The sequence below is a fragment of the Schizophyllum commune genome, assembly GCF_000143185.2.
Source record: "Schizophyllum commune H4-8 unplaced genomic scaffold SCHCOscaffold_17, whole genome shotgun sequence".
In the NCBI taxonomy this organism is placed as follows: Eukaryota; Fungi; Basidiomycota; class Agaricomycetes; order Agaricales; family Schizophyllaceae; genus Schizophyllum; species Schizophyllum commune.
Genome location: NW_026089554.1, coordinates 540,339 through 562,814, shown reverse-complemented (window position 1 = coordinate 562,814; position 22,476 = coordinate 540,339). Strand labels below are relative to the sequence as shown.

The 22,476-nt window shown below is 59.5% G+C and overlaps 10 protein-coding genes across 10 annotated transcripts; 7 read left to right on the top strand and 3 right to left on the bottom strand.

Moving 5' to 3' along the window:
* Nucleotides 1-33: 33 nt before the first annotated feature.
* On the top strand, nt 34-300 carry SCHCODRAFT_02475965 (uncharacterized protein; the record flags this gene model as incomplete). The annotated part of the gene is made up of 1 exon (XM_003026603.1): nt 34-300. A coding segment is annotated over one exon (267 nt), but the record flags the coding sequence as incomplete, so codon positions are not given.
* A 264-nt stretch (nt 301-564) lies between these two features.
* On the bottom strand, nt 565-1,425 carry SCHCODRAFT_02521073 (uncharacterized protein; the record flags this gene model as incomplete). The annotated part of the gene is made up of 1 exon (XM_050343471.1): nt 565-1,425. The coding sequence occupies one exon, from the start codon at nt 1,423-1,425 to the stop codon at nt 565-567; it is 861 nt and encodes a 286-aa protein (XP_050197079.1).
* An 8-nt stretch (nt 1,426-1,433) lies between these two features.
* Nucleotides 1,434-3,105, bottom strand: SCHCODRAFT_02719571 (VHS-domain-containing protein). The gene is made up of 5 exons (XM_003026509.2): nt 2,975-3,105; nt 2,759-2,925; nt 2,487-2,706; nt 2,164-2,425; nt 1,434-2,102 (listed from the first exon to the last, which is right to left on the bottom strand). The coding sequence occupies exons 1-5, from the start codon at nt 3,024-3,026 to the stop codon at nt 1,454-1,456; spliced, it is 1,350 nt and encodes a 449-aa protein (XP_003026555.2). The 5' UTR covers nt 3,027-3,105; the 3' UTR covers nt 1,434-1,453.
* A 253-nt stretch (nt 3,106-3,358) lies between these two features.
* SCHCODRAFT_02521322 (uncharacterized protein) lies at nt 3,359-6,064 on the top strand (the record flags this gene model as incomplete). Its single annotated transcript, XM_003026602.2, has 10 exons — nt 3,359-3,483; nt 3,532-3,582; nt 3,636-3,701; nt 3,755-3,817; nt 3,870-3,920; nt 3,974-4,033; nt 4,084-4,134; nt 4,187-4,820; nt 4,872-5,946; nt 6,015-6,064. The coding sequence occupies 10 exons, from the start codon at nt 3,359-3,361 to the stop codon at nt 6,062-6,064; spliced, it is 2,226 nt and encodes a 741-aa protein (XP_003026648.1).
* A 954-nt stretch (nt 6,065-7,018) lies between these two features.
* On the top strand, nt 7,019-8,709 carry SCHCODRAFT_02645469 (uncharacterized protein; the record flags this gene model as incomplete). The annotated part of the gene is made up of 6 exons (XM_050346441.1): nt 7,019-7,078; nt 7,132-7,177; nt 7,229-7,363; nt 7,418-7,585; nt 7,643-8,583; nt 8,634-8,709. The coding sequence occupies 5 exons, from the start codon at nt 7,022-7,024 to the stop codon at nt 8,578-8,580; spliced, it is 1,344 nt and encodes a 447-aa protein (XP_050197078.1). The 3' UTR covers nt 8,581-8,583; nt 8,634-8,709.
* Nucleotides 8,710-10,800: 2,091 nt separating this feature from the next.
* Nucleotides 10,801-11,458, top strand: SCHCODRAFT_01258907 (uncharacterized protein). The gene is made up of 2 exons (XM_050341335.1): nt 10,801-10,844; nt 10,896-11,458. Exons 1-2 carry the CDS (start codon nt 10,836-10,838, stop codon nt 11,238-11,240), a joined length of 354 nt encoding a protein of 117 aa, XP_050197077.1. The 5' UTR covers nt 10,801-10,835; the 3' UTR covers nt 11,241-11,458.
* A 1,395-nt stretch (nt 11,459-12,853) lies between these two features.
* On the bottom strand, nt 12,854-13,086 carry SCHCODRAFT_02521488 (uncharacterized protein; the record flags this gene model as incomplete). The annotated part of the gene is made up of 2 exons (XM_050343477.1): nt 12,854-12,925; nt 12,982-13,086. The coding sequence occupies 2 exons, from the start codon at nt 13,084-13,086 to the stop codon at nt 12,854-12,856; spliced, it is 177 nt and encodes a 58-aa protein (XP_050197076.1).
* Nucleotides 13,087-13,253: 167 nt separating this feature from the next.
* On the top strand, nt 13,254-14,543 carry SCHCODRAFT_02603710 (FYVE-domain-containing protein; the record flags this gene model as incomplete). Its single annotated transcript, XM_003026601.1, has 2 exons — nt 13,254-13,514; nt 13,566-14,543. The coding sequence occupies 2 exons, from the start codon at nt 13,254-13,256 to the stop codon at nt 14,541-14,543; spliced, it is 1,239 nt and encodes a 412-aa protein (XP_003026647.1).
* A 3,138-nt stretch (nt 14,544-17,681) lies between these two features.
* Nucleotides 17,682-20,137, top strand: SCHCODRAFT_02520951 (uncharacterized protein; the record flags this gene model as incomplete). The annotated part of the gene is made up of 7 exons (XM_050343466.1): nt 17,682-17,826; nt 17,884-18,074; nt 18,129-18,288; nt 18,344-18,472; nt 18,525-19,078; nt 19,140-19,521; nt 19,602-20,137. 7 exons carry the CDS (start codon nt 17,682-17,684, stop codon nt 20,135-20,137), a joined length of 2,097 nt encoding a protein of 698 aa, XP_050197075.1.
* On the top strand, nt 20,020-22,474 carry SCHCODRAFT_01164244 (P-loop containing nucleoside triphosphate hydrolase protein). The gene is made up of 9 exons (XM_050341144.1): nt 20,020-20,086; nt 20,138-20,269; nt 20,319-20,380; nt 20,430-20,944; nt 20,997-21,473; nt 21,522-21,790; nt 21,841-21,930; nt 21,986-22,115; nt 22,171-22,474. Exons 2-9 carry the CDS (start codon nt 20,140-20,142, stop codon nt 22,316-22,318), a joined length of 1,821 nt encoding a protein of 606 aa, XP_050197074.1. The 5' UTR covers nt 20,020-20,086; nt 20,138-20,139; the 3' UTR covers nt 22,319-22,474.
* The last annotated feature ends 2 nt before the right edge of the window (nt 22,475-22,476 follow it).

Here is a 22,476-nt window from a genome sequence, read left to right as displayed (position 1 = left end):
ATGTCCCTCCTCGACGCCGCCTCCGCGTCCTACACCGCCCCCACCACCCCCAATATCGCCCGCGTACGCGCCCTCACCCGTAGCACCCTGCGCATCACCGTCACGGATGGGCGCGTCTTCCTGGGCCAGTTCGCCGGCACGGACAAGCCCCTGAACATCCTCCTAGTCAATGCCGAGGAGTACCGGGCGCAGAAGACCACGGGAGACAATGCACAAATAGGCCAGCCGCCCCAATACGATGGGCGCTTTGTTGGGCAGATTATGATTCCGTGGAAAATCATCACAAAGGCAGAGGCGGAGGGCAGGGAAGGGACTCCGATGAGAGGGGTGCAGACGATCTCAAGAGGGCCAATGGACTCAACAATGTATCTATGACCGCACCGATGCATGACTCTCCCCTCCCTCGCAACTTCCTTACTCTGTACCAAAGGGCCCCATCCAAAGTAGATATTCTCAGCATGTAACGAACGATGTACAGAACGTAGCCTCAATAAGCGCATTGATAAACAAAAGTCCATCCAGTGTACGCTTTCATCCTTCCTACACAGCAACTTCCACCTCCCCTCACAACTCGATCAACGCCGCCTCCTTCCTCGGCTCCTCCACGATACCCTGCGGCACGCTCGGCCCATACATCGGGAAGCTCTGCGGCGTCGACGTCGGCGCAACCGGGAACGCCATCGGATTCACGCTCGGCGGGGGCGGCGCCTGGTACACCGGCGACTGGTATCCTTGCGGCTGAGCCCCCGACGGCGTCTGGTAGCTCGCTCGAGGCGGGGCGTGGTACGACTGCTGCACGCTGGGCGACCGCGCCGCGTACGTCCCGGACCTCTGTACGTTCGCCTGCGCCGGCTGAGCGGCCACCGACACCGTCTGGCTCCTCCGGACAGGCTGTCCTTGCACTGGAGAGCTAGACACGGGTGGCGGGGCAGCAGACGTTGGGTTTTGCTGCTGCTGTTCAATACCCGGCGTCGGCGTCGAAGCGCCATCTGTCGTAAACCGAGGCGAGTACGTGACGTGGGGGATAGACGGCGGAGCGGGGGTAGCTGCGAAGGATTGCTGGTACGCGGACGGCTGAGCACTAACAGGCGATTGTGGTGGCTGATACGCTGCCGGAGATGCCAGCGGTTGGAACGCCACAGGCGGCGATGAGGTCGCTTGCGCCATATAACTTGTCGATTCCTGCTGAACAGACGCGGAAACCTGCTGGGGCTGCTGCCATTGAGTATACTGCTGAGATTGGTATGCTTGCTGCTGTTGCGGCGGCGCATACGTCGTTTGCTGCTGATAGGCTGGCTGTTGTTGAGAGTAACCTTGTTGCGGCGGTGGCTGAGCATACGTCGACTGCCTCCACTGAGGCTGCGCCACCCGCTGCGTCAACAGTTGGTCGTACAACTTCACTGCCTGGCTCAGTTTATCGTGCATCTCCGTCAAAACTTCTGTACGTCGCGCATCAGCCTATCACCCTCCAGGTAATCGCAGAACAACGACTGCACTCACCCTCCTTCCTCCCCGCATCTTCTAATCCCATCGCCAACTTTGGGCGCAGGCCGACTGCTTTGTTGTACAGCTCACCCACCGCTGGATACCTTGCCATATCCCGCCCGCCCTGCGCATGCACCGCTTCCACCGTCTGACTGAACGTCAATATCGCATCCTCCTCCAGCGGCTCCAGGTCGTAATTGGGTATGTGGGGCAAAGGCGCCGAGGACAGATGTGACGAGCTAGGATATGACTGCGAGAATCCTGGACCAGCGCGGGCCTCGAAGACCGGCTGACTAGGGCTCTCCATCGCGATGGGGGCGCTCGGCTTGGGTGCGTTCGCCTCGCGCAGGCTTGCTTCGATCGCAGCGCGCAGGTCTGGGTCGTCGTCGTCTGCGTAAGCTGCGCTGGGCCGGCTTGCGCGGTCGACGATGGGCGGTTCCGACCAGCCCGAGGGTTGGGACGGTTGCGCGGGGACGTAGCCCGGGCGTCGCGCGCCCGCTGCGCCGACTTCCTCTAGGGACAGCTGGATGGCGCGCTGTAGCTCCGCATCGGCGATGTCTTGCGCAGCGCGCGAGCGGTGGGCGTGCAGGCTTTGGGAGTGTCGATGAGTTTTGTCGCTGTATCACATTATACGTGAGTATTCAGGCAGTTCGACAACGGAAGAGATATGGTACGCACCCGCGCTTCCGCAGCTTATTGTAGCACCCATCGCACACCCTGACTTCCTGCGCGATACCAAAGTGCGGCAGCGCCATCGTCTTCGAGGAGCATTGCTGATCGAACACCTGCCCGCAATTCCTACAGTGATGTTTGCGGTTGGTGAAGGTGAATGGCGTGCGACACCGCAAGCAAACGTCGGAGTCGATCCACTCGGGCGCTGTCTGGGTATCGACCATCGCCGTGGTCGCTAATGCTGGATCCTTCGGAGGGAAGGCGAAGCCTGCACAAACGCATGTCGGTCAATACCGGAGTACTTCCTATGCATTGAAAGGGCCACGTACCTTCGTTCTGCAGTTGCTTATATATCGTACCGACGTAGCTCAATGCGGCCTTGCCCTCGAAGGCAATGGCCCAGTTCTGGACATAGCGCAGGATGGCGGTCTTGACGTCGTTGTTGAGGGTGGGCATCTTGAGGATGGAAACTAGGTTATCCATGAACTCGCGGGAGGCGACTTCGGCGAGGAAGTGGTCGCCGCCATTCTTCACGCAGACGTCCGTGAGCTAAAGGAGCGTCAACGATGGTGGCAGATAGCTTAAGAGAGGGATAACGCACCCCAAGCGCCAGCAACTGCACATTCGGATTCTTGTGATTAAGCCTTGCTTTCAAGGACTTCATAGCATCCTTCGCAGGAACAGCCTTCGACCTTATCTGGTCGCAAATCTCGAGGTTGAGCGCGATATCTTCTGAGCCAGCGGGTAACAGCTCGGACGTCGCCTTCTCTGCGCGCAGTTCAGTACATAGACGCGGCTGAGCTGTGGACGGACGCACCAATGGCGTCGTCGAGCTGCGAGGAGCCCCATAGCCAGCTACTCAAGCTCATCGTGTGTGGGAAGCCGGGACTGTCAATGGTAGTGATGAGGTAAAGACTCGTCGAGACGGTCGACGGTGACGGTCGAACGCAGCTGCTGCTCAGTCAAGCCAGGGACGCGATATCAGGTGACGTAGTAGGGGGTCCGGGCCCCCTTCCGGGGCCGGGGACGAAATTCCAAGTGGGAAGTTGCCTTTGACGGTGGCGGCCATTGTTGCTCTTCACACCGCTGACCTGCTTCCATCCATAACGCTCAACTCGCCTGCACTCGCTCCCCGAACTCCCTTATCTGCTTGCTCCCTTGTCAACCGCTGCGCTACCCCCTCCCCCTTCGTATCTTCTTCATGGCCAGTCAGCCTACGACGGCGTCGACGGACCCTACCCAAGCAATGCCCTCTGCGGCTCCTCTGCAATCTTCCAACGTGCCCCCCTCTCTACAAACAACTGGGGCCTCGATCGCTGCATCAAGGTGCGCCGCAGTGACTGCTTGCTGGCAAACACCAACCTATATCTTCAGCGATCCTGCGTCGTCTGCGCACAGGTTCACGCACCTACCGACGCCTCAGAGGTGCGTTGATCAGCCAAACAGATCCCCTCATAACTCATCATTTTCTCCTTCAGTCCCAACAATTGGGGTCCTTACATGTTCGGCCTTGTTTCCCATCCATCCTCCCCGGTGACCATAGGGTACATATTGATCTTCACAACGCATGGAATCGCCCACTCACCCGTCTACGAAGGACCACCACCCCCTACTCTCCTCTTGGACCCACATATGCGTATCGGCCGCAACCTCAGTCATCGTAAGTCCATTCACGTTGAAAATAGGCGCTCTATCACTCATATGTGCCGCAGTCCGTTGCGACCACCATCGACTGCCCAGCAGCCGATGACTCCCGATGCCAGGTGTGTATGACTAAACATCGAGGCCGTCATTGACATTCACGCATTCGTTCTAGTCCATTCGCGGGACGAAAGACCCCTCCACGAACCAACCTTCCTGCGACACCCCAATTTATGTGAGCGCTATCCGCTTATCTGCAAAGTTGCAAGCACTCATCTGTATCAGGACCCCTTCCAATGCTTCAGAAGACTCACCTTTGCCCACTATCTCGTTCAAGTGCGTTTGCATGCTCTTGTCTCATTTAACAACACTGACCAATACCACGCAGAGCAAACGGCCTTGAATCACCCATTTCCATCCCCTCATCTAAGAGAGTGTCTACCCCCAATCAAGCACTCAACGCGCCAGATCGAGCTTCGCCCTTCATGGCCCGCCTCGCAATGGTCGATCGGCAAGCGTCATCGCAGTCGCCTCAAACTCCCCACCGCACCGGGTCCTTCCATGCCAACGACATCTTCGCTTCGACCAGCTCGAACGCATTTCATGCCAGCGCTGGTGGCGAACGTCCCCCCGTTGATAGCCCATCGCGACTCTCCTCGCCACCAACACCTCCCCCGATTAACGCCGACATTGCTGCAGGCGTATCATACTCGCTCGTCGACGCTGGTCTCGCCCTTCCTGTCGGCACCGGCGGTGAGCTGCAACGAATCCGTCAGGCGGAGATGGAGCAGCAGCTCGCGCAGTACCAGGAAGCCGAGTCGCGGCGCCCCGAGTACCTCGTCCGCACCAAGAGGACATTGGTTGAGGCTGATCCTACCGCCTTCGATGAGGGCAATGTGCTGAGGGAGCGAAACTTGGGCATCATGGACAGCCCTAGCAAGGGTCGACGAATCAAGTTGTTCCAGGAAACCTCGGAGGAAAGTTTCGAGGAGAGCCTGATGGCTGGCGGTTACGGACGCTACGTCAGTGGACGACTTTGTTCCCCTTAGAATTATCTACTAACTTGCATCCAGCGCACAGCAGACTGGGTCCGCGCACCTCAACCTATCCCTCCGATGACGCAGCGACTCACGCCCACGCCCGCTGCCACGGCTCCCAACAACGCCAACTCTCCCGAGAACATCGATCCCACGCCGCCTCCCGCGCCTACCGAGAAGGAGCTCCGCAAGCGCAAGCGCCTCGCCGCTTTCAAGGGGGAATCCCCCGTAGGCAACACGCAGCCCACCAAGCTCATGCCCGTCGAGCTTGCCGGCAAGGGCCGCGTCCTCCTTGACGTCCTCCCGTCAGAGCTCCCCGAGCCCAACAGCGCGAGCGAGTCCTCCACCAAGAAGAAAGGGCCTCCGGGCCGCCGCCGCAAGAAGCCCGAGGAGCGCCGCACGCTCGCTGCGACCGTCATGACCGCCGACCTCCACACCGGCGACCGCCCGAACTGGCCCGACGCCGAGTTTCCCTGGAAGCTGCGCACGGACGAGCGCGAGGAGCACGCGCGGCAGGAGGAGGAGGAGAAGCTCAAGTGGATCGAGAAGTTCCTCGACCGCGAGAGCGACGACGAGGCGGACTCCGTCGCGGGCACGGTCGGCGAGGACGAGGAGATCCTGCCGTCCGCGTCCTGGGGGCAGGTGTACGAGGACACGGCGGACCGGCCGATGCCCCCGCGGCGCGGGCGGGGGAAAATGGTGCCCCTGCACGCGGACCCGGAGGCGGCGCGCCGCCCGCGCGCGGCGACCGTGCGCAGCTTCTTCCCGAGCGACCCCGGCGACGCGCGCGCGGCGCTCCTGGCCAAGAAGAGCGTGCGCGCGCTGAGCTTTCGGAGGTCGCGGGCCCTCACGGACCGGCAGAACGAGATGATCTGCGTGTGCAAGGGGCGCGACGACGGGAAGGACCTCGTACAGTGCGACGGGTGTCGGACGTGGTACCACCTCAGGTGCCTCGGGATCCGGAACATGGCGGAGCTTGGGAAGGAGGAAGACCCTTGGTACTGCGAGCGATGTGTCGACGACAGGTCGCTGTCATCGGACGACGAGCACGAGCCCGTCGTCTACCGCGAGCCGACCTTTGTGCCGACCGAGGACCTCCCCGCAATCCAGCGTGCGCATGACGACGCTTCTTTTTTCCCGTCACTCTCTGACTCGCCCTTCCCCTCTCCCGATTGGCAGTCCATGCGCGTTCCATGCACCCCACCGCGGCGCGACGACCCTTCTTCTGACTTTACCTCCTCATCTTGGTCACGCTCCGGTCCGCCCACGACGCCGCGCCAGAGCCAGTTCCCCACCACGCCCCGCGTGTTCATGCAGACCCCGAACTCAGGCCTCTTCGAGGACTACGACGACAGCTTCGACCCCATGTCGACGCCGTCGCGCGGCATCCGCGTCCCCACCAACTTCACGACGCCCAAGACGAACGGCACGAGTTTGTTGTGGGCAGCCAACAGGTCCGTCGGCGCCGTCGGGCAGACGCAGACGCCGCGGCCGCGGGTAGTGCAGCATCACAAGCCGCCCAGCGGTGGGCATCCTGGTGGAAACTTGTTCAGCCCCTCCGCACGGGCGCGGATGGTGCAGGAAAGCCCCGTGCAGCGCGCAGAGCGGGAGAATCGGCAGACTACAACGAATTCGCCCGCGATGCGGTCCTTGAACATGCTGGCGCAGGCGTCTGTCGAAGAATCGCCCATCGTGCGCTCGACGCGCGCAGACCATCAAGCGGCGCGCCAGCGGGCTGACTACGGTGAGTATCTGGTCCCCCAGCTTTGAAAGCGCCCGGTGTTGACTCCCCCTAGACTAAATAAATGGACATTATCTGCATACGTTACCGCCTCCTAAGTATTCTACTTATTCTCTGCTACTGCTTATTCTCTTCTTGCTCGCGGCCGTGCCCGCCCGACATGCATGCATGCTCTCCCACCATACTTACAAACGAATTCTTGAAGATAGACCTGCTCATAGGAGCATGAACTTTCTTGTATGCTAACATATCGTTGCCTCTATGATATGTACACAGGCAACTGCAATGTGAATATCTTGAGGGCGATAACGCTCTGTCTGTGTATATGCGCTCGTGTGGGCAAGAGTGAGCTAAAGCGTGACCGTGATGCCTGTGACGCTCGCGTCTGCACGCGTCGCGCGACTTGGCCTCTACTCTTGTTGAACGTATATACGCACGACGTGCCATGTTCGCGCATCATCCTGCATCGATAAACCAAACAGACGTCGTCCGCCTTGCTTTCGTACGTTGAATCCTCACAGCAGTCAGAGCATATCTAACAGGATCACACCTCAGGCTGTAGCGATCGCCCGAAGCAAACCACCTGAGCAATCATATGCCGGTAAGGAGGACCTGTTTCCGCGCGTCCATCACGATCCTCAAAAACCCTCAGGCTATGTGCTGCACCTACAGACACTTTTGCCGCCGGCCTCCGCGTCGTCGACGTCTTGTGAATGTCGACGTCGGACAGAGGAAATAGAGGAAACGGTGTCCTCCTTACGAAGGCAACTTCAGGACGAGAAGATCAGTCCGTCCAGACCATACCGCTATGTGATGTTCTCAGCACTGACGATCATTCCAGAGAACGCAACCCTTTCACGGAAGCTGGGGAACGATCCGTTGTCCCATCCAAGCACTGTCACATCGGTGTCCATCCCCCTCGAGTCCATCGCTCCACTTTCCCCATCACCTCTCGAAAACTATCTTCAAACGAGACTGTCCAGCTCTATCGAGCCTGCAACACCCAATCGTAAGTAGCCCGTCTCTCCAGCGTGTGCCACAAAAGCTCAACCGACAATACGCATAGCTCGTCCTCCTGTGCCGAAACACGGTCTGATAGATCCATGGATCGCGGTCGAGGATGCAATCATAGCGATTGAAGAAGGATATCTCCTCGACGGAAAGGACGTCGTTGTCACTACTTCGATACGTGCTCTGGAAACGCTCTCCGCCGAAGTTTTGCGACAGCGCAGACCGACAATCGCTGCCTTGCAGATCGCTGCTACGCTCGTCTCGTGGGCACTTCCTCGTGTTCTCCCGATCCTGTTAGCGCCTTCGGTATCGGGTGCCATTACAACTGGATATTCGACGACATCCGACGACATTGCCGCCGCAGAATCCTTCCTGAAGGTCTTTTCCGCCGAGATTTTAGCCCCTCTCATCCGGTCTTTTCTTCCCGAAAGCCGACTATACTTGTGCGACATCTTCATGCCCAAGGAAGTACCATCGACGTCCTCAGAACCGCCGCCTGATATACGACCGTATATGCTATCGCTCGTCGTCACTACACTCAGGCTATGCGACGATACGCTGCGATCTTGCGCTTTCTCAACAACTCGTCTACGACAACCACTAAAGGACTCCCTTGCCTTGGGTATCCTTCGTGAGATGGAGTCCGTCACGCAAACCCCGCCAAGCTCCGAACTGTCTACGACTTTCGAACCCCTCGCTCGCAAAGAAGCACTCTGGTATCTCTCCTCCCTTGCCTGCAGTATCTTCGCCCTCGACCCCGCCCCTGGCAAGCACGAATCTTCGGATGACCTTGGCGCACCAGACGACCTTCTTACCCGCAAAATGACGGAAATCCTCAGTAACCTACTCGCCGCCTCTCGGCGGCAGCGCTCTCAGTCGCGTACTCAGCCTCCAGCCTCGCACGATGTGCACTACTTCGACTCCGTCACGACCGACCTTGTCCTGGGCGTTGCAGAGGCATTCTGGATGAGCCGTTGCAAGTTCGATGCGTAGATTGTGAGTACCCTGTCATCCTCATGACAGCAGGAGCTCATGACGTTGAGCAGATTTTACTAAGACCTGTACTGACACTGTCATCGTGCTTCATATATCTTGCTCTACCTGCATCGCTTTCGATCCCTGTACGAGACTGGCCTTCATCGCGCCCATGCTCCATGAGAGTTCTGCACCACCTGTACCAAATTCATCTCCGGAGAGCGTTCTGGGGTCTCGCGGGGGCTCCTGTCCGTAGCCTCCGGCCCTTCCTTCGATTGCAAGTTCCGTTCCCTCGACCGCAGTCCCCAAGCAGCCCCTTCTCCTCTCGCCGCAGCCCGCGATCGGGGCTCTCTTTGGTAAGTCATGTATCAACTGTATACAATGCTCATTACTCAAGTTGGGTAATCGCTTGCAGGTCCCACATGTCCTGCGCGGTAGATGGGGTTCTCGGACGTACTTCCCTTCCGCTCCCCACATTGCACGACGCGCCCCCTACCCTTCGTACACCCTACACGTTCTGTATAGGGTCCTCCGCGCAAGGCAATCGACCATTCACGCAAAGTATCGTACGATGCGCTAACCCAGCACGAGATGAACACGACGGACCACGATCTCACCGCGAAATGAACACCCTTTCAATCTCGCAACATGGGCAAGACACCGGTAGATGAAGTGCGTAAGGCGGGTCACTAGATTCTCCTCTATCACTAGGTACGTCTCTACTCTAACGAACAGATACATTGCGCATCCTTCTGTTACAAAACCGGCCGGGTCTACATGGTCGTAAAGCACCAACACTACCATCACTAGTGACTCTACGTGAGTATTCGCCCTGATTCTTCCTGACTACTCGCCCCCCTTCGCTACTCGCCCCCTTCCTGACCACTCGCTCCATCCGCCTCACCCTTTCTTACTCGCCTCCCCACGCCTTGGCACTAGCGCAGCGCACCCCACGGTTGCCTCACAGGCTCACACGACCGCCCACCCTCACCTCGGCCCGCCACCCAATCAAACCCGCTCAATTGAACGACGGCGTTAGAGGCCTTAGCGGAGAAACCCCGGCAGGCCAAACACCCTCCAAGCGCACAGGTGGACGGGCCGCACGCGCAGGAGAGCATCACACACGGGCCTCGACCGCCCACCGACCCCGGCCAACAAATTCGCCAACGCTAGCGCCGGCGCTACTGCCAACAAATTCTCTCAGCGCTACCGTCCACCAACAAATTCCCTCACAGCTCGTCGCGCTCGATGCCGACAAGGATGCTTCTCGCGGCGTCCCGCTGTGCCGTTGTTCTTCTTCTCTTTACCCCCATCCCGGTCGGGCGAGGGCGAGGTCCAAAGTATGGTTGATCTTCTTCTGCTGCATCGAGATGATCTTCAGCACGAGAGATAATCTTCACCTCTTCAGATCACCTTCCCTAGGTACCACCGATAATCTAATCTGCTTCACCGTGTATAGACACCGGAAATCGATCGCCAGCTCAGCGCCATCGGCCATCGCTGCTCTCTCCTGGGTCTTGTCAGTCGAGGGTCACCTTCCTCTCGAGTGGTAAAAGACACCGGGTACATAGCGGGCGCCCAAGTTCATTAGTCAGTGCTGTCTACCGCGGCAGCCATTCGTCAAGCGCACGCATCGCCAGGCCCATCCATAACCCATCTCCGAGCAGAACATGGGGTCCCCCCGGATCGATTATGCGCTCCCCGCACGGAACACGTTGTGCTGATCGCAGGACTGATCGCTCGGCACCGCGACCTTCGCTGGACTAGCTGATCGTGCGCTCATCCATCTCTCGATGGCCTGTCGATAAATCCCCCATCGACGAAGCGCGTCGGGGGACGCCCGCGATGGGCATGATCAGCCGATAGCACGAGGGACCGGCAGAATACACGAAGGCTGGGCGTATGTAGTCCCCGGCGAAGGGCAGGCCCACAGCACGCGTTGGGAATAAATTGTGTACGATTTGTAGAGCCCGGACTGGTATTAGCAGACTGTGCGGCCAGGAATTCGTAGCGCGGGCAGAACTCCCATCCTGTTAGCGCGCGAAGATGGACAAGCGATGAAGACGAGCACATGAGCGCGAGGAGAAAGCCGTACGACAGATGGCCCCGATGCGATTCGTCGGCGATGAGGCCGTGCTCGGGCGCGCTAGTATCCGTGGTCCCTGCCTGTCTTTGCTCAACAGTCCGTAAGCAGACCAACAAACCTTTTCCCGAGAGCGAAGACACGGACAAGAAACGGCGGAAGACAACCTTGCGATGCGGGGGAGGAACAAATGAAAACGGTGAGCACGCTGTTGCGCATAGCCTTCCGTAACCTCATCGAAAGCCTCCAGCCGCAGAGCCGTGCCGGGTGTGCTGTGCCTCAGCTACTCTTCCGTCCAGCGCATGGAGTCTGCCTCCGCTCCCTGCATATTTCTTCCGTTCCATCGCTGCACGCGCCGCTGTCATCGAGCCAAAATACTTCAGCATTTTTGGCCCAACTGCACCTCGCTAGTCCACGTCTCGGCACTACTAGCCTTACTAGCCCATCGAAGTATAGCCCTCTCCCGCCTCTGAGCTCACCAGCGCATCGTCCTCACGCTCATGGCGCACTCAGCAGGCCGTATGATCCCCGCACGACGTGCCCTGTCAAGCGGGACGGGTTCAGAATCAGGGACGCCGTGCGCGCGGTGTCCTGAAATTGCCGCGCAAGGGGCGCGTCCGTGGTCGATCACGCCGTGCCACGTCGCCGCACGCGGATCGTAGCACGCGGCAGGACCTCGCCACGTACGGCGGAGGTATTTCCTGGCCGTCTCGAAATCACGAGGCGGGATCGTCGCGCGCGTACGACTTCGGATCGTCGGGATGTGCGATCGCGCTGCGCCTCCACAGCACCAGGCAGGCGTCGGGTTGCGTCGGTGAGGCGGTAGAAGGTGTGCAGGCGGCTATACTGTATGCGTGCGAGATGGTGGGGTAGCACACGCTGGCGGAAAGCTCCCCGGAGCAGGGTCTTCATTTTACGACTCGGTCCACGACCATCGTCGCAGCGCAGATGTCCACGTACCCTGCTCACGAGGGATAACATCAGGGATCACACGCGATAAAACAGAGATTGACATGCGATAATCCAGAGATTAAAAGCGATAAAACGCGTGCGAGGCGTATTGCGACCGGGGAAGGGACATGTCAGCAGCGCGGCATAACACCAAGTGGCAAGGAGGGGAGCGCTGGGGGATAACATATGCCCAGAAGCCGACGCTCCGGCGTCTCACCAGCGAGTGCGGGCGTGCGGACCGGGTTCCAGGTCTCGAGTTCGAGTAGCCAACGAGAGGTCGGCTGTTATGTCGCACGACCAGAAATCCCTCGTTCGAAGTGATGAAGAGACGAGGAGAGCCTGCACTCGCTCGTGAAAGCCAAAATCCCGAGATCACACACCAAAGATATGAAGGGGAGCCCGAGGCAGCCGTCGTGGCAACGCGAACGTGGAACGAGGGGCCGTAAGTCCCGCCAAAAGCCCGCCCGCAGTCTGAGTGTCTTTCCGAGTCCCTGTCTCACACCCCCTCATCACCTCGTGAGGTGTACTGGGCGTGGCACGTACGTACTCGTGGAGGCGCTCCCCACCAGCACGCCCTAGCATGCCCCGGGAGTCCTGCGAGCTGCCGTTATAGAGGCGAGGTTGACGCGAAGTTCACCGGGGCCGGGATAGTGGTTCCTGGTACGCAGCACACGGCATACAAAGTACGACAGGCATCATACATATTTGCACCACAGAGAAGTCGCCGAACGAATACAAGGACAAAAGTTGCTATGGGAGCTCGGGAGCTCAGCACGAGGAAGGTTGGGAGTAGGCTTGCGCCCAGAAGGCGCGGAACGGCTGTCGGGGGCGGAGGCAGACGCGGAAGAAAAGGGCGTGGCCGGCGCGGAAGGGTGCTGTAAGCAGCGGCTGGGCGGGAGAGGAACACAGCTAAGCCGAGCTCCTGCGCGCCACACGAGCGTCCGCAGTGGCAGTGAAGGTGGCCGACTCCCGAGTGCAGCCTGAGCCCGACAGCCCGGGCACGATGTAAAGCGGGGAGAGGCAGGGCGTACGTGTACCGCAGCGCGAGAGCGGGCTGTGTCACTGTCAACGTGGAGACGCAGGCGCTATGCACCTCCCTATTCGGGTCCACAAACGGGGCATTGTAAAGGGGAACGTGTCAAAGAAGCTGGCGGGAACGTCAGTCCCCAAAGGCTCTTCCGTCTTCGAAAAAGAGGGCAAAAGGGAAAGGGCGAAAATCCAGCTGACGCGCGCGATGCGCGACGATCTCGCACCGCGCTAGGGTGGCCCGAGTGCGGCTGTGCGCGAGCGTATGGTGTCGGGGAGATCGCTGAAGCCAGCGATGGAGGACTGAATAGCGGATGATTGAGCAGGTGGGCATGGGCACTGGGCAGAGGGGCACGGACGTGCGGGACGATGGGGTATGCGCGCCGTGGGCCGCCACCACTCTGTTCCTCGTCGGCCGGCACCGGTGGCATCCGACAGCCGCGCGCGACCGCCACCCGGGCCATGTGGGCTTCTCGATCTCCGCGGCCGGAGGGAGAATGGCGTTTACCCCAAAAGGCAAATCTGAGATCTGTGTTCCGTGTGGATGGTCGATTGATGTCGGGTAATTGGGCAGCCATGTGTTGATGGCCCGCTTATTTATTGCGCGTTGATTGGGAGTCGTCTTCCAACCATGGCTCCCGCCGTCTCCCCCGTTGCTGACGCCTTCGACGCTGCCCTCCTTGCCGCGGACGCTGCCGCCTCCGCCCCCGCCACTCGCATGGAGCACACCCATCTCCCCACCCTCCACACTGACCTTGACGACGCGTCCTCTGTCTTCTCTGCCTCGTCGGGTGGCTGCTCCTCCACGCTCATGCAGCCCGCCTCCCCCTCGTCCCATCCCATCCGCCCGAACGAGCACTTGGCTGTGCTCCTCGACAAGCACTTGTGGAAGGTGTGTACCCTACACCCTCTCCACCGCTCCCCCCACTGACAACGTCCATAGCCCGACTCGACGAGCTCCTCGTGTGACTACTTCTACTGCCGCACCACCTTCGGCATCTTTGAGCGCAGGCACCACTGCCGCAAGTGCGGTGGCATCTTTTGCCGCGCTTGTACTTCCCGCACGACGCCCCTCCTCAACGTCCGCGCCCTCCCCTTCCTCCAGCCCCCGCGCGGCCACAGCATATTCGAGTATCAGTCCTCCCAGAGCCCCGTCGTCAACGCGCGCGTGTGCATCGAGTGCCACGACCAGATTTATGGCGTCGCGCGCTCGCCCTCCATCCCCGACGCCCGCGTTGTTGAGGCGGCGGACTCCCGGGCCTCCTCCCCGGCCTCGTCCGGCATCCTCACCCCGCCCATCCGCACCCTTCGCAACAAGACCTCCATGGCCTCCCTCGCGTCCACCTCCTCTGCCGGCTCGAGCTCTCGCAGTGGCGCCTCCCATCCTTCTTCCGCCGCGACCTCGCCGCGCGTCCCCTCGCCCGTCATCCAGAAGATGCCCGGCGAGCCGTCGTACGGCCCGCTCGATGCCTACCCGCTCGCGCGCTGCTCTGCGCTCTGCAAGCTCTCCGGTGGCGGTCGCTGGCAGCCCGCGCCCTCCGTCGTGCCCGCCGGCAAGCGCACCGTGCCCCTTGGCGACCGCCACAAGCCCTGGGTCGCGCCCGCCGCCATCGACGAGGTCGACACGCCCCCCGCCGCCCCCGAGCGTGAGCGCCGGAACGTGCCCTGGGGCAAGGCGCCCTACGAGGTCGAGTGGGAGCGCGAGGAGCGGCGCGAGCGCAGGAGGCGGGAGGGGGTCTTCGTCCAGGACGGCGAGTTCCGCTACCGCCTCCCCGTGAGGCAGGAGGAGGCGCCCGCCACTCCTGTCCCGGTGCGCGTCGACGAGACCTCCTCGGACGACGGCCTCGGCATCTCGTGGTACAAGCCGCAGCAGAGCATGCTCGGCGTGCCCCGCAGCCTCGTCGCGCAGTCGACGTTCTGAGCGCGACCTTGCACTGCCCGCCGTCTCCGTCCCGGTCCCCCCGCCGCCCGACCTACCCTACACCCCGCCTACTGTATGATATGCTCTATGGCCCATATGCGCTCTATTCTTCCGGCTCCTCCGCCCCCGTCCTCCCCATCATCTTGCTTTCCTTCGCTGTACATATAATATCTTTATGCTTTCTTATTCTTGCTCTCCTCTTTTTTTTCGTCTTCTTCTTCCTCCTTCTCCGCGCTATTATGGCGGCTCTCCGCCCCGCGGCCCTCATCCTCATCCTCCCTGCATCTTGACATACATCGCGACACCTCACTCGACCTGCATCTTCCACCTCTGGGTTTACTCATCGGGATTACTTCCTCACACTCGGGATCATCTCACCCTGTCCCCCACCCTCGCATCCATCCATCCACCCACCACCCGCACGCATCATCCGACCCGGTATACCTTGGGCTTGCGTCGACTCTCCACCAAGCTTTAGTCTTACATACTCACTGTCTGTTTGGTTCACTCCGTCTCCATCTCTCCTCTCTCCCCGTCTCCATCTCTCGTCTCTTTCCGTCCCCATCTGTGTGTACTCTGATCGCGTATCCATCTTACATACGCGCAGCTCGGCGCCCTGTCTATTCGCGCCGATACCTGTCGTGTCCCGGTGCTCTACCTGTCGTCTCCAGGCGCCCTACCCGTCGTATTCCGGCGCCCTACCTGTCGTCTCCGGCGCTCTACCTTACAGTGCCAGCCTGCGCGTCCCCCTCCGGCGTGTTTACCCCTAGTGTACACATTATCTATCTATCCGTATCACGCTCGAGTAAGTTAGGGTACCACTACTACCTCGCCTTCTTGGTCACGACATTAATGACAGCTACGTTTGGAATGCATGATTTTTTTTGTTTGGTAGTATTGACGAGACGAGACCTACAAACAAGCGAGGAGAGCAAACTTGAGTGGTGCGGTGAGCTTCGTCGGTATAGCTGCTATTTCAGGCTCCTCACCACCGTCGCGCGCAGGTGGCCACAACTGACCTCGATAGCCGGCCTCCCGTCCTCGATATCTATCTAACACTGACCGAGATCGCCGGCGGGCTCCTCGATTAACGGAGCGCTCCTCAAGATATTCTGAACCAAACTCCTCGACGTCAAAGCTCTATGAATATCCTGCTGAACATCTGAAGTCGACCGGACTGAACTCCTTGATAGACACCGACTCCGCCGGCGGCTCTTCGATTTTATGGTCAGTTGGACGGGCGGGACGTCACTCGTGGCTCTTCGACTCTCCTACGACTCTCCTCAATTTCCTCGTCGGGGTATTCGACTCTCAACTTATGGACAAGCTGAGGCGGTGCCCGACCACCCTCGAGGCCGTTCGCTACCTGGCGTTCTCGACGCTGAGATCTGGCAGCTTGGAAGCCCGAGACGATCCCTCGATTCCTTTCGCCAGTTGGGCCTCGGAGGCTTTCTCACTACACTCCTGCTCATTGGATCTGTCTACCCGACATTGGACCTGTTTACCCGATGTCTCTGAACTCCGTGCATGCATGCCTCTGCTCCGAACCGTATACCCTCCTCTCCACCCCGCCATCTTCCCATCTTGGTAGCTACGCTATACGGACGTCTCCCCTGACACGCTGCGCTCTGCTTCCTCTCGCGGCGTGCGGTCAGCGCACGAGCGCCGGCTATCTCTCGCAGCGGCAGGCCATACGTAGACCACAGCCCGTGTTTCTCTCGCGACACGCCATACTGGTAGACCCAGACTCCACCCTTGACTGCTGCCGACTCGGAGGCCTGAATGCACGTCGGCCAATGCCTCGCGCCGATGAGGGCGGGAATATAATGGGTACAATACACTAGCCACAAACAACAGACTCTGGGTGGGAGAGCCTGCCGTACTTGCTAGCACATGCTTGAGTTGCTGGCATACGTCGCGCTGTCAGCATCAGCCCAGCGCGGCAACGACCAGCTCACGGTATCCTCGCCCACGACGGGACCGCACTTGCACACGGCCACATGCGTACTGAATTCACTTGTTCCGTGCTGGATGGCCTGCGTCCGCGCTGGTGATGCTATTGCTCCGGCCTTTCCGCCCAATGCCACTGCCTTGCCTTTCGCCTGGCCCACAGATAACCTGGATCACTGTTCCGGATCCGCCCAATACCTACCGCGCCCACGACCAGCCAATGAAGACGTCCCGCCTGCGTGCGCCGTAAAGTCCCTGTCCCTCTGGCCAGTGCGCGCGGTCTTCCGCCTCGGGCCGTCGTGCGACCAGTCAGCTGTGGGGATCTCAGTAGACGAGATGGACGCCGATATCTCGATTCAGAGCAAGATCCAGACACACCAGATCCCGAACCCTCCGTCAAAAATGGGCATTTGAGCAGAATTCGAAGTCCCCTCATTGACGAGGTGTTCGCCACCCACTCGCCACACAAAATGCACCCACCACCTGCCTGCGGGCCCAGGGATCTCATCGAGCGGGATGGGAGTGATGGAGTTCTTGCGAGACAGAACGTGTCCTGCTAGCCGTGGTGCGCGGCGCTCATCCCACCGCGCCGGTTCTGATTCCGCATTGGACGTTCCATGCGCAGGCTCCAGCGAGAAGACAAGCGGACTCCAAAACGCGGAGATCCCGGGGCAGGCGGCGCGCGCTGACGTCCCGGCGAGCCACTCGAACGATGATAATGAGGGGAGTTACATCACGGCGGAGCTTCAACGTCAGTGGGCGCTGTGGGCGACGAGCAGCGTTGTTGAGAAACCTCTGTTCGGTACTGCGTGTTCATGTTATCAGCTGGACGTCTGAGACGCGAGGGTCCTGATTTGGGGGTGTCGAGAATCTATGTGGGATCTTCCTTAGTGGCGAGCGGCAATTGTGGGCAGAAAAGAGGTTCTGAGGTCATGGTGGAACTCGCTACGTAGTCGTAAGTACCTTACTCCAGATGGCAGGATACCACCCCGAGCGACGGATGCATTGAAGCCGACAGAGAACTTGCGAATAAACGTGTATCGTCGAGCATACCTCCCAGTGCTGCGTTGCCCATGGTAGTCACGACCAAGTTGAACTTTCCGATCGGATGGCATCCATGTGCGGCGCACGTGTACCGGTCCCTCATCCGAGCGCCGACGCCGTTTGCACGCCGCACCTTTGACCACCATGTCGGGGGAAGAGGTCTCCCCGTACACGCACCAGCTCGCTATCAAGCTCTCTCAGGCGCTGAACACTCTTGCCCCCAATGACCTCCTTGCTCAACGCGTCACCGAGATCGCGAAAAGCCACGATGCGGAGGGGTTCATGAAGGGTGCGTTTGAACACAGTCGTGGTCCTGTGTACGACTAGCTAACAAGAGAATGTGCAGCGGCGCGCACCTTCGGCTTGGCCAAACTGAAGGACTCATACCTTTCTGAGCTGCATTCTGAGATCTTGACGCATGCGAAGCAAGAGGCAACCGGTGTCGCTCCCCAACCCATGGAAGGCATCACAGTCCATGACAGTGATGTGTTGCAACCCGAGCCGATGCGCCCAGGGGGACTACAGAGGAAGGACACAGTGTGTCTACAGTTCCCTCATTGATGTTCTTCGCTGACCGTTCCCTTTGCTCAGCGGCACCAATTTCGTGCACCCCCGAAGCCCTTGGAACCACCAACGCCGCGAACTTCCATCCTTGGTCTCGATCGTCTGGCAAAAGAGAAGCGTGCTGCTGCTGCAGCAGAGGAAGGTCAGAGGAAGAAACCTCGGCTGGATGATGATTCCGTATTCAAAGGTGCGCGACACTAGCTTTTGAGATTCTTGCGTCGACTGAACAATTACTCGGTTAGTCCCCTCCCTCCCTGGCGCACGCGCTGGCAACATCCGTCAGCGTGGCGAAGAGACACCGTCCCATCCCGGTGGCCTGAACGAAGTCGCTCGTAAGCGGTTAGAAGAGCATAAAATCAAGCGCGCTCGCGGTGCGTAAATGCTTACTCAGACATTCATCTTTTGCTAAAATGTCCATCCCAGAGGGTATCAAGGCTGCAAACGAGCGCCGAGTGGATGAGCCCCGCGGCCTCGGCGACTTCCAGCGCCGCTCGAACCGCGACAGAGGGTATGGCGATCGTCGTGGACGAGATCGGGACTACGACCGCGACCGCGACTATGACCGCGACCGTGAGCGTGACAATGGCTATAGCCGCGACCGTCGCGGCGACTCTCGCAGCTGGGACGCCACTCCACGACGCGACGCACCCAGTGTGCGGCAGTCCAATTGGGACGAGACGCCCCGCGGCGGGCGCGACTCTCGAGACGGGCAGGGATGGGGCGGCGCGCGGAACCGGAAGTGGGACGCTCCCACGCCACGAGCCAACCGCGGAGGCGTGGACGACGATGACGGCTCAGACGACGGGAATGTGCCGGGCATCGACGTGCGTGAGTGGGAGGAGGAGCAGGTTCGACTCGATCGGGACTGGTATACGGGGGTGGAGGAGGGTATTGCGGGCGATGAGGAGCACAATCCGCTAGCGCAGTACGAGGACTTGGCAGTGTTGAAGCAGGCTGAAATTGCTACGAAGGCTTCGGTATGTATCTGTATCGACTTACCTCGCCTCCCTCCCGCTGACGAGATCCTGCAGAAAAAAGATCTCCGCCCGCCAAGCCCAATACAACGCTGACAACGACCTATGGGAAGCCAACCGCATGCTCACTTCCGGCGTCGCCACCCGGCGTACCATCGACCTCGACTTCGAAGACGAGTCCGAGTCTACCGTGCACGTCATGGTCCACGACCTCAAGCCACCATTCCTGGACGGGCGCACCGTATACACAAAGCAACTCGATCCCATCAACCCCATCCGCGACCCCACTAGCGACATGGCCGTCTTCTCCAAGAAGGGCAGCGCACTCGTGAAGGAGAAGCGCGAGCAGGCTGAACGTGCGAAGGCCGCTGCGAAGCTCGCTGCTCTGGGTGGTACCGCGCTCGGCAACATCATGGGCGTGAAGGACGAGGAGGCGGAGGCTATAGGTACGTTGTGTCTCTTCACTCTCTTGCTATAATGGTGGACATTCACGCCAGTCTTCTTTCTTTCCGTCTTCTTTCCACAGCCGAAGACGAGCGCCGGGAGAAGGAGGCAAAGGCGAATGGCGAGAAGGAGGATTACAAGGGCGACTCCAAGTTCGCGGCGCATATGCAGCAGACGGCCGGGCAGAGTACGTTTGCTCGCACGCGCACGTTGAAGGAGCAGCGCGAGTATCTGCCTGCGTTCGCATGTCGCGACGACCTGATGATGACGCTGCGCGAGAATCAGGTGGTCGTGGTCATTGGCGAGACCGGATCGGGAAAGACGACGCAGCTTGCACAGTTCCTGTACGAGGATGGGTACTGTGAGTTCGGCCTCATCGGGTGTACGCAGCCGAGGCGTGTCGCTGCCATGTCAGTAGCCAAGCGTGTCAGCGAGGAGATGGAGGTGCGCTCAAATTCCCTGGTACCTGCGATGCGCTTACTCATCTCTTTCAGTGCAAACTTGGCTCTACTGTCGGCTATGCCATTCGATTCGAGGATTGCACTAGTGCAGAGACGAAGATCAAGTGTACGTGCCCCGCTCTATGCGCGAACGATCTTGGCTGATGTGCTGGTCTAGACATGACCGATGGTGTCTTGCTGCGCGAGTCTCTCAATGAAGGCGATCTCGATCGGTACAGCGTCATCATCCTCGACGAGGCACACGAGCGCTCGTTGAGTACCGACGTCTTGATGGGTCTCTTGCGGAAAGGTATGTCGCTACAGCTAACATTTCGTACTTTCGTTGACGCATCATGCAGTCCTCACCAGGCGAAGGGACCTCAAACTCATCGTCACCTCTGCTACCATGAACGCCGAGAAGGTTCGTCAATCCTTCCATCCGGTCGCAATCCCGCTGACATGCTGCACAGTTCTCCAGCTTTTACGGCAACGCACCTACCTTCACCATTCCTGGACGAACCTTCCCTGTTGAGACCTTCCACTCTAAGGTTCCCTGCGAGGATTACGTCGACTCCGCCGTCAAGCAAATTCTCCAGATCCACCTTTCCCTCCCGCCTGGCGACATCCTTGTCTTCATGACCGGCCAGGAGGACATCGAAGTCACCTGTCAGGTGGTCAATGAACGTCTCGAGCAGCTCAATGAGCCTCCCGCCCTTGCCGTCCTCCCTATCTACTCCCAGATGCCCGCCGACCTGCAAGCAAAGATCTTCCAACCGACGGCGGACGGCCGACGGAAGGTCATCGTGGCGACCAATATTGCGGAGACGTCGTTGACGGTGGACGGTATCTTGTACGTTGTGGACGCCGGGTACTGCAAGTTGAAGGTATACAACCCGAAAGTCGGCATGGACGCGCTGCAGATCACGCCGATCAGTCAAGCGAACGCGAACCAGCGGACGGGTCGTGCTGGCCGTACAGGCAGCGGGTATGTGGAGGTGCTTGGATCGACCTCCTTCGTACGCTAACGCCGTTCATAGTTTCTGCTATCGTCTTTATACGGAGACTGCCTATCGTAACGAGCTCTTCGAGAGCACTATCCCCGAGATTCAGCGCACCAACCTCGCCAATACTGTCTTATTGCTCAAGTCTCTTGGTGTCAAGAACTTGCTTGAGTTTGATTTCATGGACCCGCCGCCACAGGCCAACATCCTGAACTCGATGTACCAGCTCTGGGTGCTTGGCGCACTTGACAACGTCGGTGACCTGACGCCCGTCGGCCGGAAGATGAGCGAGTTCCCGATGGAGCCTTCGATGGCGAAGATGCTCATCGCGTCGGTCGAGTACAAGTGCTCGGCGGAAATGTTGACTATCGTGTCGATGCTATCCGTGCCGAGTGTGTTCTACCGTCCAAAGGAGCGGATGGAGGAGGCGGATGCGGCGAGGGAGAAGTTCAACGTGCCGGAGAGCGATCACTTGACGCTGTTGAACGTGTTCAACCAGTGGAAGAGTCATGCGTACGTGGTGTTCAGTGCGTATCGAACTTTGTGCTCATAGATTTCCAGATTCCGCGACGAGTGGGCGATGCGTCATTTCCTGCATCCCAAGCTTCTGCGTAAGGCTCGTGAGGTCCGCGTCCAGTTGGAGGACATCATGAAGTTCCAGAAGATGGCCGTCATCTCGGCCGGAACGGACTTCGACGTCGTCAGGAAAGCCATTACCGCGGGATACTTCCACCAAGCTGCCCGCGTCAAGGGTATCGGCGAGTTCGTGAACATACGAACGGGCTTGCCAACACATCTGCACCCAACAAGCGCCTTGTATGGGCTTGGATGTACGCAAATTATGCACGTTCTATGACCTGAAGCTGAACATCCCCTTCAGACACGCCATCCTACGTCGTTTATCACGAGCTCATTTTGACGTCCAAAGAGTACATGACGCAGGTTACCGCCATCGACCCGTACTGGCTGGGTACGACGACTCTTTTCACCGATTGTGATCTATGGTTGACGCCACCTTTGCACAGCTGAGCTTGGTTCCGTCTTCTACTCCGTCAAGGAGAAGAACTTCGACGAGCGCGGCAATCGGCGCATGGCGGACCGCGAGTTCTCCCGTCGCGCAGAGCTCGAGACGGAGATGGCGAGGCAAAGGGAAGAGTGAGTGTTCATACCGATACAATGCCCTTGGCAGAGACGCTAACAATGCACTCAGGACGGCCAAGCAACAGCAGGAGGAAGCGATCGTCGCGCAGACTAGCAAGAGTGCTACCAAGATCATAGTCCCTGGGACACCGAGGCACACGGGCATTGGTGCTGGTGCGCGCGTGACGGCGACGCCGAGGAGGAAACTTGGCCTGTAGAGGTTTTGGATACGATGTCGTTTGTCCTGAGGATGGCATTATAGAAGGACGATATCCCTAGCCAGGCCAAATGCGTCATGTACTGCTAAACGGCCTTTATTTGGGCTGCTCACCTTCCCAATGCGTAAGATGACGAGGCGCGGCCATAAAGAGGTATT